The sequence below is a fragment of the Neodiprion virginianus genome, chromosome 3 (assembly GCF_021901495.1).
Source record: "Neodiprion virginianus isolate iyNeoVirg1 chromosome 3, iyNeoVirg1.1, whole genome shotgun sequence".
Taxonomy (NCBI): Eukaryota; Metazoa; Arthropoda; class Insecta; order Hymenoptera; family Diprionidae; genus Neodiprion; species Neodiprion virginianus.
In genome coordinates, this window is record NC_060879.1 from 4,862,495 (window position 1) to 4,882,581 (window position 20,087).

General features: G+C 33.8%; 1 protein-coding gene across 2 annotated transcripts; it reads right to left on the reverse strand.

Annotated features, from left to right (window-relative positions):
• Nucleotides 1–81: 81 nt before the first annotated feature.
• On the reverse strand, nucleotides 82–9,842 carry LOC124300221 (alpha-tocopherol transfer protein-like). 2 transcript variants are annotated; one of them, XM_046754043.1, is made up of 7 exons: nucleotides 9,598–9,842; nucleotides 5,800–6,001; nucleotides 4,580–4,739; nucleotides 4,130–4,310; nucleotides 3,177–3,362; nucleotides 1,426–1,531; nucleotides 82–836 (listed from the first exon to the last, which is right to left on the reverse strand). In XM_046754043.1, the coding sequence occupies exons 2-7, from the start codon at nucleotides 5,936–5,938 to the stop codon at nucleotides 676–678; spliced, it is 933 nt and encodes a 310-aa protein (XP_046609999.1). In that variant the 5' UTR covers nucleotides 5,939–6,001; nucleotides 9,598–9,842; the 3' UTR covers nucleotides 82–675. The 2 variants fall into 2 exon arrangements, with proteins under 2 accessions (XP_046609999.1, XP_046610000.1); XM_046754044.1 differs by having other exon boundaries at nucleotides 5,800–6,011.
• Between the last annotated feature and the right edge of the window lie 10,245 nt (nucleotides 9,843–20,087).

Below are 20,087 nucleotides of genomic sequence, written 5' to 3' on the forward strand. Positions count from 1 at the left end.
GTGTAATATAATTTCTGTGAATACAGTAATGTGTATAGGTCCTTTTATAGTTGTATATAACAAACATGTATTATTGAATTATTCATTTTACACTTTATGATTTTTATTCGTATTATTCTTGTTATTTACATATTTTTAGTGTTTTGATGATTTCTTAAACGATCCGTTAAAACGGTCATTATATATCTATATACCTATAATACAGAATTGAGATTTGACTTTTTTGACCTCATCTAAGTCACGAATCACTAATTTATGAACCACGATATGTTTAACTACACCGGTGATGTTATAATTATTGTAATATAAATTTAAGTTATTATTTATTGATGGACGGAAGAAAGCAAACAAAAGATCACAATGAAATAATTGTTATCGACAGCAATTTATAATATTATATAGTTACATTGATTTGAAGTGCCGTTTTCAATTTTAACAAAAGTTTGCATCAGAATAAGATCGACGTATATTTTTTTTTTTTTTCCTCCACTGATTATTGTCTGAATTTGTTGTTTTTTGCAATATTACTTTATGAACGTGAAGTTAATGTCTCAAGAAGTGTTACAAAATTATCACAATAATTACTTATATCCATACGCAGTTTAAAGAAATCAAACATAATATTGCTCAATTTGATGTTGCGATTTTAACACGATAAAAAATATTAGAACCGTTTTAATCGATGTTCAACTTTCTGAAAGATCCTTGGATTCCGTTTAATTCCGAAGTTAGGGACGATTTCGAGTTTGGCAAACGAGCGTTCTCGTTTGTGCGGCAAAGCTTCTCCTCCCTGAGGAACCAGTCTCTGTTTTTCTCAATTTTCCTCTTCCAGGCATCTGAAACGAAGTTCATGATTTTTCAATTCTCGCCCCAAGCGATATACAAACGTAGAAAAAACGTCCATGTTTCCAAAATTTCATTCGATCGTGTTCAAATTTGCAGGTGATTTTTTTTTCGTCGTAAAAAAAAGTTTTTTACACGTTGAATCCGCACTGGTAAAAATATATTTTCTTTTCTTCTCTCCAGTATTCGAATTCCCGCGATGAAGTGTTTCGCGTTATTTACAATCGTAATTGAGAGTATATCGTATAACCTTCGCTGACTTTAAACAAACGTCGGCAATACGTCGTAACATCCTACAAGTATTTAAATCTCAGAATTTTCTGTTCAAACATTTCCGCCACGGAGGTGATGTTTGATTTTTAAATAAGGTGTGTAACGTTTATGTCCACACAACCATGGCATCGATATGTTTTAACAAGATTATCGTTTCACAATTTGCCGACACGCGTCGCAGATGAAACTTGTGTCGAATAGCATAACTTTCTCACGTTACAAAATACCAGGTATAATGATATTCGTGCAGTAGTTTTACGTTATTATACCGCATGTTTAACATAATGCAAAAAAAAAATATTTAATTACCGTTCAGTTCGTCGAAAGTTCCAGCTTTTCCGCCCCATTCGGCCGGCAGGATATCCTTGTCCATGTACGAGTACAATTCTTCACCGCCACCGGTGTGAAAACGGAACTATAACGAGAGGATCGGAATATTTCATTGATTTTTGTAACTTACTGCAAGGTGCAAGTAATATCCATTTCTCACTTGACGAATTCTACTTTGTATCAATTCGCAGAGTTGTTTCTTTCTTTTTTTAACCAACAGCCCCAAAAGCGGGCAGTTATCCAGATGCGGCTGTATTTGCCGTTCGATATGACTTACCGCGGTAGATTAAAATCGAACGTTATTATTCGTAGTTGAAGAGTTTTTGTTTCTTACTTTGTTCAACTAGCAGCCCCGAAAGCGGGCACTTACCGAGAGGCGGCTGTAATCACTGTTCTATACAGCTTTTCGCGACAATTTAAAGTATAACGTTATTCTTCCTATTATTAGAGTTTTATTCTTTCCTCCTTTGATCAACAGCCCCGAAAGCGGGCACTTACCGAGAGGCGGCTGTAATCACTGTTCTATACAGCTTTTCGCGACAATTTAAAGTCTCACGTTATTTTTCCTATTATTACAGTTTTATTCTTTCCTCTTTTGATCAACAGCCCCGAAAGCGGGCACTTACCGAGAGGCGGCTGTAATCACTGTTCTATACAGCTTTTCGCGACAATTTAAAGTCTAACGTTATTTTTCCTATTATTACAGTTTTATTCTTTCCTCTTTTGATCAACAGCCCCGAAAGCGGGCACTTACCGAGAGGCGGCTGTAATCACTGTTCTATACAGCTTTTCGCGACAATTTAAAGTCTAACGTTATTTTTCCTATTATTACAGTTTTATTCTTTCCTCTTTTGATCAACAGCCCCGAAAGCGGGCACTTACCGAGAGGCGGCTGTAATCACTGTTCTATACAGCTTTTCGCGACAATTTAAAGTCTAACGTTATTTTTCCTATTATTACAGTTTTATTCTTTCCTCTTTTGATCAACAGCCCCGAAAGCGGGCACTTACCGAGAGGCGGCTGTAATCACTGTTCTATACAGCTTTTCGCGACAATTTAAAGTATAACGTTATTCTTCCTATTATTAGAGTTTTATTCTTTCCTCCTTTGATCAACAGCCCCGAAAGCGGGCACTTACCGAGAGGCGGCTGTAATCACTGTTCTATACAGCTTTTCGCGACAATTTAAAGTCTAACGTTATTTTTCCTATTATTACAGTTTTATTCTTTCCTCTTTTGATCAACAGCCCCGAAAGCGGGCACTTACCGAGAGGCGGCTGTAATCACTGTTCTATACAGCTTTTCGCGACAATTTAAAGTCTAACGTTATTCTTCCTATTATTAGAGTTTTATTCTTTCCTCCTTTGACCAACAGCCCCGAAAGCGGGCACTTATCGAGAGGCGGCTGTAATCACTGTTCTATACAGCTTTTCGCAACGGTTTAAAATCAAACGTTATTCTTTATATCATTAGAGTTTTATTTTTTCCTCCTTTGACCAACAGTCCCGAAAGCGGGCACTTATCGAGAGGCGGCTGTAATCACTGTTCTATACAGCTTTTCGCAACGGTTTAAAGTCAAACGTTATTCTTTATATTATTAGAGTTTTATTTTTTCCTCCTTTGACCAACAGCCCCGAAAGCGGGCACTTATCGAGAGGCGGCTGTAATCACAGTTCTATACGACACATCGTGACGTTTTAAAATCTGACGTATTAGGTACGATATTCTCACCTTGTCGACGAGCTTCTCTTTAAGCAGCGGGTAAATCATCGCCAATACGTTTCCAATGAAAGACGGTGTGTGCAGAAAATGGATACGGGCTAATCGGAACGGCATGCTGTTCTGAGTGGCGACCATTCCGCGTCGCATCACAGTTTGCGTTGGCACGCATCGCGATATGTGCCCGGCGTTGAAACCCTGTCGATATTTCAATTCTCATTCTCGTTAGCCAATTATTATCATGTTCTTACATAAAATACCTTGATTTTAATAAAATTTATTCTCCTCGATACGATACAATTCAATTTCATGGAAAACAAACTGAGAAATAAAAAACCCAATTCGCTTATCAAAGGTGAAAAAGGACATTGAGTGTGTTTGCAATTCGAGTTGACACGTTTCGACGATAACTGATTCCGTAACGCCTGGTGTAAAATCGGTTCGCGAAGCCAAAATTTGCACACTTAAATACATACCAATTTGTAAAACGTGCGAATTACATTGAACTTGACTTTGGTAAAGGATTTTTTTTCGTCAAACGTTCACATTATATCCGGTTTTGGCAAGTCTGACGATTTAACGAGATCGCCAAACACAGTCTCGGATTCGACGTTTGTGTTTACAAATTATTTTTCTTTCTATTTATACTTGACTAAACGCTAATCCGGATTCACAGAATCTGTACATATTATATTGGTATAAATTGATAAATAATTTATAAATGTTGGAAAAAAAATTAATTTTTCAACGTGAAGAGCTTTGAGGCTTTTTTTTTTGCCGCTAAACTGTACAAAGTTTCAGTTAAATTTTCCGTACTTTGAATTAACACAAACCGTCGTTTTTTTTTTCTTTTTTTTTTTGTTTTTTCTAAATTTCTTTTCCTTCACTTCTAACTCTGACACGGGAATATTTTTCACGAATAAATCCATCATTGAAATGTTGAATATAAATGAATGGGTATTCACCTGAAGGTCAATGATCATGACGTTGGAGAGTGAAAATTCCTCAACCAGTCTTGTGTCCATAACCATGAGGATGCGCCGTGTGATTGTTTCGAGGGAAAACTTTTCCAATCTTGTATCGACGAGGCGAAGAATCGTGACTCGATATCCTTCGGAAGTCAGCGATGGGAGGAGAAAATATTGTCTGTGGGGACAAATTTTTTTTTTTGTTTTAAACGACGCAATAATTACGTTGAATATAGATATTTACATAGAATTATATTTTTACAATCCATTTTTGTTTTTGTTTTATTTATTTTTTTTCCCTGATTTATCATAATACACAGATAGGATAAATTGTCCTGCCATGATAATGTTAGCGTTGATTTTATCTCTTCAGAGAAATTTGCACCGACAGTTTCGTAAAAGGAATTTCTATCTTGTAAGATTGTAGGGAGGAAATTTGTATATTACATTGCTTTGCAGCATTCCTGAATATCGTTTGCCAGTGGATCTCTGGCGGCGAAAAATTCCGGCAATGCGGTACGCGCTGTGAAATATCTGTCCAACATCTGTTTTGTTCTTTCAAGGCTGTTTTTACAACCGTATAAAAATCTCTCCAGTCTCACGTCGTCTGAAACACGTTCGATGCAATTACTCATTCATACAAGCAATTTTAATGTATAATGTAACAAGTTATGGAAATTAAATAACTGCACAGCTGTTTGTCACTTTTTTAAAATTGAATATCCATCGATTCAAGTTATACAGTAATTTGCACATATTTTCTTTCCCTTTTTTACTTCTTTTTTTCTCTCTAGTTTTCCGTTTCTCTGTTTTCACAGAAAAAAGGAAGTTATTGTCTTCATCCCGAAAGTGAAAAGTGAGTTTTCACTAGATCTTCACGTTTTGAAGTTTAGAGTCTGGCCAATGTTTTGTGTCCTACGATATCTCGAGAACGAATTACCGGATTTTCATGATTTTGTTCGCAATCGACGCGGCTTTTTCAAACTTAGAACTGATTAGATTTTGGCGTTGATCGGTTCGACACTTTTTCAATTATGCAAATAACAAAATTTCAAAAAATCGAACACGAACGATGATATCTTGAGAATGGATGAATGGATTTGAATGAAAATTGGTACCGTGAGGTTTTTTGGATCGCTGATCACGAATCTTAAGTCAGATTTGGAATATTTAAATTTGGCGTATTCGATAAGCTGCAAAAAAAAAACTAAAAACATTTGGATGTTTATGAAAATTTGTACTCGACGGTTTGTCGGGTGGCTGATCACAAATTTGAAGTCAGATTGCGAAATCCAAAATAGGCGATCCAATATGGTGGAAAAGAATCTAAAAATATTCCAATTTTTGTAGAAATTGGTAGCCGGAGGTTCTTTGGATCACCGATAAAGAATCCAAGGTCAGACTTCCAAAAATTTTAATGGTGGATACATTATAGTGGTTTAAATGAAAAAAATCGTCATATTTTCACGTAATATCGTAACCGAAGACTTCAATATCGTTGTTAACCACGAATATGAAAATTTGTAGCCCGAAATTCGAATTGGATATTATTTTTGTTCTTTTCTATGAACTATAAACCTGCACTGCGAGAATGAGAATTTCTTGGGCTGGCTCACGGCCAGTCTAAAGCCGCTTGTTTCAAATTCTTTCGCGGTTTTTTAACTCACCAATGTGCTGCGGCAGGTGCCGTTGTTTAACAAGCCATTCCCTCAGGTTTGCAACATCTTTGCGTGTCTGTTCCGGATCCCATTTCATTTCCTGATCAATCCGTTCTTGCTGTTTCACGGTCGGCGGAAGCAGCGTCATTTTTCACTCTCTCTCTTTCTCTCTCTCTTCCTTTCTCTCGATACGTTTGTTTGTTTTTCAAATCTGTTGTCAGATTATAGAAAATAAATAAATAAATAAATAAATAAATAACCCAAGTTTATACGGTATTGTTTCAAAAAGAAAAATACCATCTCAATTTTCGACGAAGTTGCAAAATTATTTCCATTTTCTACGATGTAATGATATGTAATTCGAAAGAGATGGAGAAATAAGTTGGGGGAAAAAAAAAACTGCTTCACGTCTGGTGAATATAAGAAATATATAAGTTTATTATATTCGTTGTCTGCAAATATTCGCACTTCTCAATGAAATATCGAAGTTGTTAACGTTCAACTGATCGTAAGTAATTCTGCATACTCGCACCTACAACCACGTCACTCCACGTTTAAATTACAAAATACCGGATTGACGAGTTGCTGCAACGCGGGATATTTTTCATGATCTTTGCTTTTTGTAAGCCTATGTACGCGATCATATATGCGTAAGTGTACATAATTTTAGATGAGATAAGTATGAAAAATTGTCGATCAGTCGGTCGTGCAAACTGTAATAACGGTTAAAATCGTATGTAGACGTATTATGCAATCTGTAATCGGTTGGCAAATATTTTCCGTGAAAAATCGATTGGTCAGAATGTACAATATATGCCAAAATGTAGAATCGGCAGAATTCGTATCGATAATGTAGAATATCTTTTACGGATTCTAAATTCTACCGTTCTGTGTTTCGGCATTTTTATATTTTGTCTCTCTGTGCTTCGAATTTCTATACTTTCAATTTTCTGTGCCTGAACCTTGTAAATTTTGACAATCCTACGAATTGGATTTTCACGTCTTTGAAAATTCGACATTTTCGTCCTATTTTCAATCGGCCGTTCTAGTTTTTCACTCCCACCAAGGTACGTGTGAAATCGCTGGTTGTTACGTGATTGAAACTCGTCTGCACGGTGAAAAAATGAGAAAAATCGGCTCGAACGGGAAAATCGCGAAAGTGAAAGCAGTCTAAATACGCGTACGTAATACCGCACTGTACACATTATATGCGTAAAATCGTACCTGTTATGTTACAGATAACATGTAGAAAGGAATTATACACTGAGAGAAATTTTTAGTTGCGGTTACCGATCGATCCTTAACTATTTTCATTTTTTACCACAATTGAAAAATATTGTTCTAGGCAGAAAATGAAAATTAGTTTTATAGCTGTTATTTCTCATTACGATCACTCTTGCTATATTTTCTTGCAACTGTTGCAAAAATTTAATGCTTGTAATGAACAACAATATTCAAACAGTTTCTTTAACGATACCTGTCTTACTGAATTTTTCTAGTTACTATAACAAATGAAATTCTGTAAAAAAATTTGAGTCTATCTTCAAGTCGTTAGAAGTTTAGGATCAATGAGTATATGAAATAATATAAACATTAAATTTAGGCAAAGAATGGCGACTAAGTTAAAAATAATCGACGCGTCGATTAGTCGAGTCCAAAAAAATAATCGAACACGACTCGATTGAATCGGTGAAAATTAATCGATTAATCGATTGATTGGTATTTTTTTGAAACGGGGAATTTGAAACTAGAATTTTGCAAATTTGAGTACGTAGTCTTAATGGCTTAAAAGTTTTTTCATAATTTATAGTTTCGTTGAAAATATTTTTCAATTTCAGGTAAAAAATGTTCGTTTATCTTTCACTTATTTTATATAAATAGGTTCTTAGTAAGTAAGACAATGATAATAATTGATACTTTAATTGCATACATTGATATTATATTGCGTCGTTCGTGGGTGTAAAAGACGCAAAACCGATTTTGAGGAAAAATAATCGATTACACTCGATTAACAGGGAAAAAAAATTATCGATCTAATGGAAAATCGGTTATTTTTTATCATTCTTGTGTAAGGAAATCCGTGATATGGAAAAAAAAAAGGAAACATGGAATCGAAAAAACAGCGAAATTTTGTACAACAGTTTTGAGTCTTACGCGAAACGAAATAATCCTACCATTACCAATTATTTGAAGTCAGTGATTTGACGGCGTGGCTAGTATTATAACAGCTCGCATTATGTAGAAAGTCGACCGCACGTGTCGTGAAATACAAATTGACCAAAATTAAGCTATTGAACGATGTAAAGCGAGATTGGATCGTACGCACGGTTTGTAACGTTTCAAATACAAATACGTCGCTTTGTAAATTTTGAAATAGGCGATAAATAGTTCGATTGCACGTGTGCAGAGAATATTTATGTAAAAAATAAAAAAAAGAAGAAAAACAAATTTTTTTTGTAAATCAGTACAACGATCCGCAAATTTACTAATTTACAAATATTCTCACCGTCACTTTTATGTACTTGTAACTTTTCTCAGCATTACGAAACGAAGGCAATTGAACGGTAAATTTTTCTTTTCTTTTTTTATTTTTTTAACCCTTATCGCTGCTCTGCAAACGTTACGGAATTCAAAAGCGTGAAATTTTTTCGACGTATTTTTGTTTTCTCAAAACCAGAAGATTCCAAAAAAAAAAAAAACAAACGTTTAAAAAAAGATGCGTTTTTTCGAGTTACTGATTTTACAAAGAACGTTTTTTCGATCTTGATATCAACGGTTAATTTCATCGCTTTACGAGTGGTCGCCACACTTTTGAAACGTGGGGGAAAATTTTGTAAAAATTATATGTATTATTTTTTGTCGAAAGAAGCAAAAAAAAAAAAAAAAAATAAAAAAATAAAAATTCCATTGGTCATCGGTGTTCCAAGTAGGTCAGGCCGATGACTCGTCGATTTGATGTGAAATGCCCTATATGTATAATATATGAATATAATGACACATCGTGCAAATAAAATCACGGAATTAACGAAGTATAAACATTCGCTTACTACGTACAGGATGTCCGACTCGACAGTGTTGCCTTTTATTTTATACGTATATTATAATTGCAGTAAAGTTGATTATATCGGACGAAAGTGAGAGTTGAAGTGTAATTTTTTCCTTCTACCATTGGTCAACAGAGTCTGATTCGAATTTATTTCATCCGTACGCAGGGAATTTCTCAGATTTATTTACGCGTGGTCTATTCCTCGGGGTTTTGTTTTTTTTTTTTTTTTATTTTTTTTTTTTTTCAATTCTTTTCAATAATTTGTACAAAATAATTTCAACAACTGTCGGGTAAATTTTAACGCAAGTAAAAAGCAAAGTTCTCTTTTTGTTCTTTCTTCAAACGTCAGTCAACCGTAATGTCAGCTGATTTTTGAAGAATGAAATTTTTTTAAATGTTGGATTTTTGCAACGATCGAAGTTAGATATCGAAGAATCGCAAAAAAAAAAGACTGAAATTTTTCCTTCTCACCGAGATTGTCTCAACAAAATGCAGGAAATTTAATCAGCGTACGAGAAAAAGATTTTTTTTGTTTTTTTATCTCGTCGAAATTGATGAAAATTTGGAATTCATAAAACCGCAAGCATGCCGGATTTTCCAAAGCTTGCAACAAAGTTACCAAAATAATCGAAACACTCATTTTTCATCTGTATAATATTCCCGATAAATGTATCGTGTGTGTTGAAAGAAAGGTGAAAAAAAAAAAAACAAAAACAAAGAAATAAATTTAAAAAATGCGATATTTTTTTTTTCCAACTTACTATTCAGTTTATTTTCAGTGTGAAAAATAATCGTCCTCCCAGCAGTTCACAACGATAATTAATATCCTGTCGTATTTAACGGTAAAAATTTGGCCGATTTCGTAATAATCGCCTCGTCGAGATCCTTTCGTATTTTCTTTTCCTTTATCCCAGATTTGACGTTCCTTTTCGCTATTTAAGCACAGCAGATCCGCGATTGTACCTTTCGCGAAGTCCGACGACTTCTACTCAACGACACTCTCTCACCTCAAACGATATATCCGTCCGACTTGGCAATTGCCTCCCACCATTATATTATCGCCTTCTTCGGACTCTGACTTGTATTTTCTTTATCCATTTCCCGCCTTTAGAATTACACACGTGTGTTTGTCCTCTTAAATTTTTGCAGGCTTGTCGAGAAACGTATAAAAAATACAACGTACTTTCAAATTTTGTCATTCAATTTTAAAAAAAGAGTTTAAACTCGGATCGTTGCTTCTTGTTTAGCGTACCTGATTCTCTCGTTATTTTTTTTTTATTTTTTTTTATTTTCAGGCAATTGATGAAAATAACAACAATTTCATTCAAATTCAGTCTCGCGGAATTCGAAAATCGATCATATCAGACTTACTATTCAATTTTACATAATATTTTTTTACCCAATTTTCATTTATATCTTTCACAATGTGTTGATAACAAAAAAAAAAAAAAATAAGACAATATCACGTGTCGCTCAAAAAATCGATACTCACGTTAAAAATTAGATTTTTGTTTTTCTTCCAATATCCACAGTTTAACAAAAAAAAAAATTGTAATGAATAATACCGTACAGCTTGACGAAAAATCTGTCGAAAATTTTTTTTTTTCGTCAACCCAATTTCTCCGCGAATTTTGTTGCCTGCGAACAAGAAACATTTACAAATAAATCCCCCTCCTTGAAATACTACAATAACATGAAAACTGGAGCCCATTTTATTTATTTTTTTTTTCTTTTCCTTCAGTTTCGCATGCATGAAATTCCTATTAAGCAAAAGCTATAAATAAGCATCTTATTAGTATTGTTTATTTTTATACCCAACTCAGTTGCTATGTCATAGATTGTAATCAACTTAACATACGATCACGTAATGCTGCTGGTATTTCAGATTTTCGCAACGTTCGTACTTCGTTACTTTTCAGACCGTGTATGCAAGTCGAATAATGTATGTAATAATAATATATTACACGTGCACATTTTACAGGGTAAAACGAACGAACGAACAAACAAACAAACAAACAAACAAAAAGTTTTAATATAATGCGAGAAAATAAAAGCAAGTTAAAAATAATTACAATGCAAAAACCTCTGGACCTTGGATGAACGGAAAACATGCGACGAAATTAACAACGTCGTTGTTTATTTTCATTCGTTATTATTATTATGATTATGCGTAAACGATGATTACTTAAAAGTATTTACCCCGTATCGATGTAGAGAATATTTGATTTATCGAATCTGATAGTAGTTTCAATAAAAAGTTAGGTACATATTTATATGTGGGTGAAATATTTTATTAAAATATATATGTATATGTAGTGAAATATGCAAACTTGTGAACAAAAAAAAAAAATAAATTTGTTGAGCTAAATTTCGATGCTAACCAATGATCTGACATAAATAATATACGTTGTATTTGAAGTTGAAATAAAAAACAGAATTTTATTTGTCGGAAGATTTTCATAACGAATATAATGTATACATATGTATACACATGTACAATATGTACAACAACAAAATTCCACAGATATTACGGAGTTAGAATTCAGTCTGTTCGTTGTTTTATTTTCCTGTTATTTTTACTCTTTGCGAATTGTAATCTACGCATGTTCGTAATAATGCGGTTTATACATTCATCGGTATGATGTTATAGAAATTTTGTTAATATTCTTGCGGTAATATTTCAATAATTTTTCCTTGGGTTTATATACTATATATAACTGTTGCGTTTACAGAGAAATCAATAAATAAGAGAAGAAATAAATGAAAAATTTACACGCATGAAATAAGACTGACGAAAAGTGAGCAAAATTACATTACGACAAAATTGTAAAAACTCTACCGGAAGTTGCAGGCTGATAATTAAAATGTTGAATATTGAGCGATAAATTATTTATTTCGAATCAATGAATATATTACATATTATATACGTGTATCATAAGCTAATGTCAATTTTTATTTTCCACATATTTTGACCATAACCGTAAAATTTTTGACAAAATTTGGACAAATTTTTGAAAAGTGAAATGCTCGACCATTTTCCGCCGGAATTGAGAAAATTTTGATAAATTGCGCGAAATTTTGAAACACTTGTTTGAATTTTTGAATAATTTAATACCCACTTCCTTCTACATTCTTCATTTTGTCTTTAAATTAAACTTTTTCTTGCATCTTTTCTAGTTTTCGATATATTCGCCTAGGGCGATTAAAAAAGACCACATTGTATAATTTCTCTGATTGCAGGATAAAAAAATTACGATTGTTTTTTTTTTTTTTTTAAATAAACATCTTGTTAAAAACCAAATGCGCTGTACGTTTGAAGAGTTGAGAAACTAAAAAAAAAAAACGTGTTTCAGAGCTGGGATACAGTTCAGGTTACGAAAGGTGATTTAAAATAATGGGACCAAAGAACACGCGACGCGACTAAGTCATTCACGTGCTTGAGCAACGTTCGAGTCGTAAAAACAGTTTCTCATTTCACGTTGGGGAATATTCCACTTATTATCTATTTGGATTGAACCTCCGTAAGGAAAATGAAAAATCTCTCTTTCTTCTCGTTCTCGTTTTTTTTTTTTTCTGACTTTTTTTTACCAGTATTTTTATTGGTTTTTAACCTCCCGTTTCTCTGTTTTCAGAGAAAAAGAGAAGTTATTTTGACTAGACCTCCACGTTTGAAAACCTAGAGAATCACCTCCGACAATTTTCGGATGGATCTCTGTATTTATGTGTGGATACATTTTTTGTTCTACGATATCTCGAGAACGAATTACCGGATTTTCATGATTTTGTTCGTAATCGACGCGGCTTTTTCAAACTTAGAACTGATTAGATTTTGGCGTTGATCGGTTCGGTACTTTTTCCAATTATGCAAATAACAAAATTTCAAAAAATCGAATACGAACGATGATATCTTGAGAATGGATGAATGAATTTGAATGAAAATTGGTACCGCGAGGTTTTTTGGATCGCTAATCACGAATCTAAGGTCAGATTTGGAAAATTTAAATTTGCCGTATTCGATAAGCTGAAAAAAAACTAAAAACATTTGGATTTTTATGAAAATTTTTACTCGACGGTTTGTCGGGTGGCTGATCACAAATTCGAAGTCAGATTGCGAAATCCAAAATGGGCGATCCAATATGATGGAAAAGAATCTAAAAATATTCCAATTTTTGTGAAAATTGGTAGCCGGAGGTTTTTTGGATCACCGATAACGAACCCAAGGTCAGACTTCCAAAAATTTTAATGGTGGATACATTATAGTGGATTGAAATGAAAAAAATCGTCATATTTTCACGTAATATCGTATCCGAAGACTTTAATATCGTTAACCACGGATCTGAAAATTTGTAGCCCGAAATTCGAATTGGATATTATTCTTTCTTTGCAGCGTGAGAATTGGGGTTTTATTTTTTTTCATTTCATTTTTTCGTTGTCAATTTATCAAGTTAAGCTGCAATTTTTTATCTTTCCGGTACTAGAAGAGAGTCAATACAGCAAACGAGGCAACGTCGGGTTTCGCATATCCGGCGGATATTACGCGACTCGATTATGGCGCTCTTCGGAGAATTCTTTATCCTGATATTTTCGCATTGTCGGCAGAGAAATTCCGACCGCAATAATTAGTATATATAGTAAGAATAAATAAACGAATTGAGACAAAAAAAAAAAAAAAAAAATAGAAAGGAATTTAATGTGCCGGATGTGACGTCAGAGGTTTCATTTTTTAATACCACATCATCTTATACACACCGGAAAACATGATTTTTTCTTATTTATATTTATTTTTACGGTTTTAACCAAAATTATTGGAATTATATTACTGTCATAAAAACATTGTTTGCACGAAAGGAACGAAAAATTTATATTTCAATTTCGACAGTTTGTTAACCGTACAATACGTGGTTATTTATATTTTTGCACAATTGGATTGCAAATTTGTACGAGGATTATTTATATTTGGCACAAAATTCGTCCGGTGAATATCCGGCGGCTCCTGATCCTCGATGAAATTCGAACGACTTTTGCTTCGAATTTGAAAAATTTCTAATCTCAGTCGCACGTTTTTTCAACTTCGATTTCAACACGGATCTGACGCTGCAAGTTTTATCGGTTTTGTGTTATTTTCAATTTTTTTATGCACAACATAGAACCAAGGAAAGCAGAACTACGTGTAGAATTAATGATATCACGTGTGATAAGAATATTTGAATAGAAATCATACAATTGAGATTGAAAACAAAAAGGAATTGATAATTTAAACAAAAAACTCAAACCTCGTTTCTTCGTGTCGGGGTAAAAGTTTTTGCATATTATATAATGTAAACAGAACTTGCAATTAATTAATTAAATCTTTGTTTTTAGAGCAACACAACAGAGTTGAACGTAATAAAAAAACAAAGAATCCTAATATATATATGGGCTATTCCACCAAATCCCGTACGCAAAAGTTTTCATTGCGTTTTTTTTTCTACGAGTTCTTCACATTATTTTTTTTAATATCCGATAATATATAATAATCGGAAAATGACGATCACTTGTCAATTGTAGCGCTTTGTTGGTATTTAGACCGCAACTGTGATTAAGACATGATCTTCGTCGGAGATTTTCATAACTTTCAGAAGAAAATTTCCGATTTTCAAAAAACTATGGAAACAATGGTGAAATTGATATTTTGAGTTTTATTTCTTTTCAACTTCTCACTTCAAATTACAAGTAAGAAAAAGATGATGATCATTTTTCGTAAAATTCAGAAAATTTCCGATCGAAACCCGTGTTTTCTGTTTTTTTTTCCTAAGACATTTTTTGAAACGTTCAATTTTGATTGTAAAATCTACTAATTACGAAAAGCCCCTACAACCGAAGTCAGAGATCTTTTGTACTCGAATAATTTCTTTGCTGACATCTAAATAATGTGAAGAACTCTTGAGAGTGGAAATAAAAAAAAAAAAAAACAAGAAAGACTCAAAAATCCGAAGGCCGTATTTGCGTACAGAATTTGGTGGAATGATTTTTTGGAAAATTTATCGACAAACATAGGGACTGAATAAAACAGCTGCGGTTATATTACCGATTGCGTTTAAGTCTCGGCGGTGGCGTGGGAGAAAATTCTCCTTGTCTCGATTCGTTCTCGACTTTTTCTTGTGACTTTGCCGCGCCATTCGGTGCCGATGAAACTTCGTCCGGTATATTGTTGACATTTTCATTCCCCCTCAACGGCACTTCGGATCCCAACGATGTGCAACTGCACTCAGAGATAACGAGAAATTGCGACGTCGCGCTACGTTTTTCTTATATTATAAAATTGAAACTCACGACGTCTGAAAAGAATCGAGTCTCGAGAGGTGTGCGAGCGATTGAAAGAAAAAAAAAAAAAAAAATTGAGAAACGAAGAAAGGAAACTGTGAAAACATTACCAATCAATCGATTTTTATTTTCATTCGAGAAACAAGTTGGGGAATTTTTGTTTTATTACTCGGGGAAAAGTTGGGGATATTTTTTATTTTTTTATTTTTTTCAGTTCTATTGCAGTTTTGCGGATCGCGAAATGCATGGGAAACACTTTTCGTTTGATTGTTTTGCAGTTTTTTTTTTTTTTTTTTGGTTCGTGAAACATTTTGGACGTATTTTTAGCAACTGCTTTACGTTTCTCGAATTTAATTTCTATTCATTCGTAAAATATTGTCCACGGTCAATCCTTCGCAGTGAAACTACTCGAATGAAAAGCAAGAATTTTGTCGAGTAGAACAGTTTTCTTTCTTTTTTTTTTCTCTTTTTTGTTTTTTTTTCAAATGTTGAAAGAATAATTTAGACAAAGGATAAAAATGCGGGGAAAAAATTTAAATCTAGGTATATCAAACCTGTTATTAGTCGTCGACGAAGAACAACTTCCGGTTATTGAAGGCGACTGCAGGGCGGAAGCTGAACTTGATATCGATGGACGAAAATTCCAATTAATACACGACGGATATTCCATGGGGAAAATTATCACGGGATGATGTGGAATATTGCCGGAATAATTCATACCGTGATTACAGGGATTCCATTCGTAGCTGCGCAATGCGAATAAAAAATTCCTCACGCATTCAATGACAATCAGATTTAACAAATGTGGTGATTAAAGTCCAGAGGCGATATTTTACACGGGGAAAATAAAGCTGCCGGTTTGTCGTTTATTTTTTTTTTTTCAAGCTTGAATCGAAGAGAAATATTATTCTTACCACGTTGCGAAAATCGTTGGAATAGAAAAATTTTAGCACATGTGAAAAAAGAACTAACGAAATTCGAAACTTTATTCTCAGTTATTGCAGGTGAATAAAAGTGAAGCTAACAATATACGTGAAAACGTGAGAATAGGAACGAAAATATAAGCAAAAAGATTGAGAATGAATTATTCAACAGGATTGGAAAAAATAAATTTCACCGTGACAATCATATTGATTATCATCATTATCATCGTCATTGTCTAATGCATATTCAGAGTTTTGAGGTATTTGACAAAATCAAGAGACAAATATTAAAAAAAAAAAAAAAAAAACATATCACCTATCATTTGCATACATATGGATAATGTACTGTATACATTATTTCATGCAGATAGGCAATGGAATATTATGCAAGTTCCACTCACCAATTTCCGGGCTCTTGACACTGAGGAGATATAACGTTCGAGATCCGAGGACAACTGCGAACGTCGAACACTTGTATATTTATTTACTCTTTGCTCACATTCGTTAATACAAGATAAACCTGATTTTAAACGTAGAACGAATAAAATTCGCGTTGTCTTTCGAAGATGGAGATAAATAAAAAAAAAGAAAAAGAAAAAGAAGAAGATCAATTTCAACGAATAATTTGTTTTTTGAAGAAGGAAGGAGAGGAGATGGTAAAAAATGAAAAACAAATACGTCGGCGGAAAGTTGGACCATTAATCTAGGCGAGTGAAGTACATCCGGAAAATTGGGGATCGATCGGTTGAAAATTGGAAAAAAGAAAAAATCATGCTTTTTTTTTCACTTCTTTCAGAAGCGCTTCTAATAAAAAGAGAGATTTTTTTTTTCTAAAAAATCTTCTATCGATCGATGCCATTATTCCGGATGTTTTTCACTGCTCTGGATTAATCATTCGTTACAGGAAAAAAACTTGTCAACTGTCCGCCGGGAAGAGAATTAATTTTCTTCGAAACAACTTTTCAATTTTCAAAATTTTACGGGAAAATTTGAATACCCTCGTTATCCGATTTCCAAAAAACCACCCCCAAAAAAAAAAACAAAAAAAAAAAGTTCCCTAATATTTGGACCTAAGGGAAGACTTTTGCACAAGAAAGAAAAAAAAAACCAAAAAAACAAAAAAAAAAAACACCATGCCCCTGATTTTTGCGTACTTTTTTTTTGCTTTGGAACGAAAATTCTTTAGCATTCGAAGTTTACTTTTCTGTAACCTGCTAGAAAAATAAAAGAAAAAAAAAAAAAAAAACAGAGGCAAAAAGCAAACAAGGGGAGAAATAATTTTGCGAGAATGTAGCTCTTGAGAAAGATTGCTGTTTTTTTTTTTTTTTTTTTTTATTTTGTTCGCCTTGTTTTTCGTACTCACGTTAATGCCGTGGCAATTGCACACCCGAGACAGGAGACACATGCACATCCTGCACAGAGAGCAAGGACCTCGAGCATTTTTACGAATCGAAGTCACGGTGTGTCGGAGGTTCGGTAATACTCGTGGATATTTTTGTTCTAGCGTGGAAAAGTTGTCGGTGGATATTTTTGAAAACAATTTTACCGTCAACAATTGTCACCAAATGATGACAATAATTTACATCCATTTTTGCTCATTATTTATTTACATCACTTAGTTTTCTTTCCATTCCTCGCGAGGTTCAGGAATTCTTTTGCAATCAACGACGATTTTAATCCTCCACGCGATTTTCATACTGACGATTATCGATCGATATATATCGATCGATTTTACGATCGTTAAACAGAAGAATAATTTGATACACAGCCTGTGCGGTGATTGATAATCGATTTGAACAGTCACGTTTTACCAACTCATAACCGTATATGTATAATAATATGTTTCAATTTTGTCAATGAACAGGATTTTTATTTTTTTTTGTTTTTTTCAGAATAACCTCGATTCAAGAAAATTTTTTGATAGAACAAGAAAAAAAAAATTTGTTACTTTACGAGTGGTGAAATTAAGATATGGTTGACGGTCTAGCGTTATGCAGTTGCGCTTGTGTCACGTGCCTATGGTGTACACTACTCGCTTTATGGTATTTATGAAAAGTCGTATGCGTATATTGCAATTATCGTACAGTTTTGACGATGTCCATTTTTTCTTTCTTTTCTTCTTTTTTTTTTTTTTTTTTCCATCTCTTGATACCGTTCAAAAAATATCCCAAAAACTTGATGTTCTTTGCATCATTTCAACGATTGCGTTTTATACGAAATTTATTTCACCGTCTTTTAACTCAGCGTTTTATCAATCCTTCATTTCTGTTTTTATGTTCGAACAATTCGGAAAACTGGTTGTTGGGTCACTTCATATTATGCAAATTATCCGTCTTTGAACGGCTTGACTCTTGTCACTGATTTTGGCGTCCGCTATTTTCTTTCTTTTTTTTTCTGCTTACAAGATTCAGGAACGTCGCGGAATTTAAGGTGAAGCATATTTCTTTTTCGTCTAAATTATACATTACTTAGGCAGAGGCGTTTAATAAACACTCGCCGGCATATCGTTATATTAAATAAACAAACGTGTAGAATGTGATTTATGAATTGAAAATACTCGCTTTTATCTTTAAAAGCTTAAAAAAAAAGTATTTCTCTTCTTTTTTCTTTCTTTCTTTTTTTCGTAATTCATCGTTCGTTTCGAAATTGAATTTCAGTTAAACCGGACAAAAGAATAATTGATTTTAGTACGTTAATTTACGTGCATAAATGAAAATAGCAAATTGTGTGATAAGGTTTTTAAGCATGTTAAAAAATGCTGCGAAATTTCAATGATAGTATTTTCATTTAACAAATTCTTGACATCTCAATCAATCCTGGCGGTAAATCAAGGATCTCACGACGAGACTTGATTCTTGGTAATTTGTGCCGGAGATTTGAAAACCGTTCAATCTATTTTTTATTACTGCGCAAGCTTTTAGGCGAATCTAATTATAATAAACTTGAAAACGAATGAATCACCGCGCTTTTATTATTCCTCAACAGTTTTCCGAAGTTTCTGAAAAACCTGCAAGAATCAGACTCGGACGCGTGTTGCACGGTTTGTCCTAAAAAAACTACTGGCGTGAAAACCGAATGTGAAAACACGAGAATAAAGCGGCTAAATCGGATGATCGATAAGTGTAAATCATCGGTGAACAATTGCGATGTGAAGAAAACTAGAACGAGAATTAATTCTGTACCGATCAGATATCGGGAGCCAGCAAAATGCACTGTCAAAATTGTCAGGAAATCAAGAACGCGGCCTCAGTGCCGTAGGAATGAATCATCGGGCCCTGGAGAAGCCGATCGGGGGTTGTTTTTACCCCCGGAAAATGAGGCTCATTGTCAGAGAATCGGTCGCAGTTTTGCCGACAATTCTCCCGTAGATACAGAATTATTTTATCCACGACGAAAAGAACAACAGAAACGTTTGCAGAGGGTTCGAGTCAAGGATGAAAGCAACGATTTCGAGGGTGAAAATCGGCCCGATGAAACCGACGAGAAAATCCATTCCGATGAAAATATACTCGCTGGTATTGCCGATGGTGTTAGACCGGAAATTCAAACCGAGGCTAGAAGGATTTCTTGCAGAAAAATCGAAGATCCATTCGTAGCTGGAAAATATCCCACACCCATTGTCGACGGTTTTAGAAACGTTGTTCGGAGATAATTTTTCAGCCTTCTCACGTTATAAACTGCTTTTTGGAAATTGTTTTTTAACCACGCAAATGGCGGTTATTTGATATCTGATGGAATGAAATGGAACGAATCGAAGTTTTAAAAAATTTCTTATTTATCGACGATTCTTGGATTGAAAATTTTACGGGGTTGATTTCAAAATACAAAAATCTTTAAGCGTCGTGCTGTTTCAGCTTCGATACTTATCCAGAGTGATTGAACATTCGATATCATTCGTTAAAGCCGACAAATTTTATTGAATAAAAAATTTGTATCATTTAAGCCGTTCAGGTATCTTCTTTTACAATTACAGATTCAATAGTTTTTTCTATATACATATAATTGCTAGTTTTTAGCATTGAATT

Coding starts and splice junctions, on each gene's coding strand:
- LOC124300221 (XM_046754043.1), bottom strand. CDS start 5,938: ATGACGCTGCTTCCGCCGACCGTGAAACAGCAAGAACGGATTGATCAG. Junction 4,311..4,579: donor CAGGAATGCTGCAAAGCAAT/GTAATATACAAA, acceptor TTGTCCCCACAG/ACAATATTTTCTCCTCCCAT. Junction 1,532..3,176: donor AAGAGAAGCTCGTCGACAAG/GTGAGAATATCG, acceptor CTCTCGTTATAG/TTCCGTTTTCACACCGGTGG.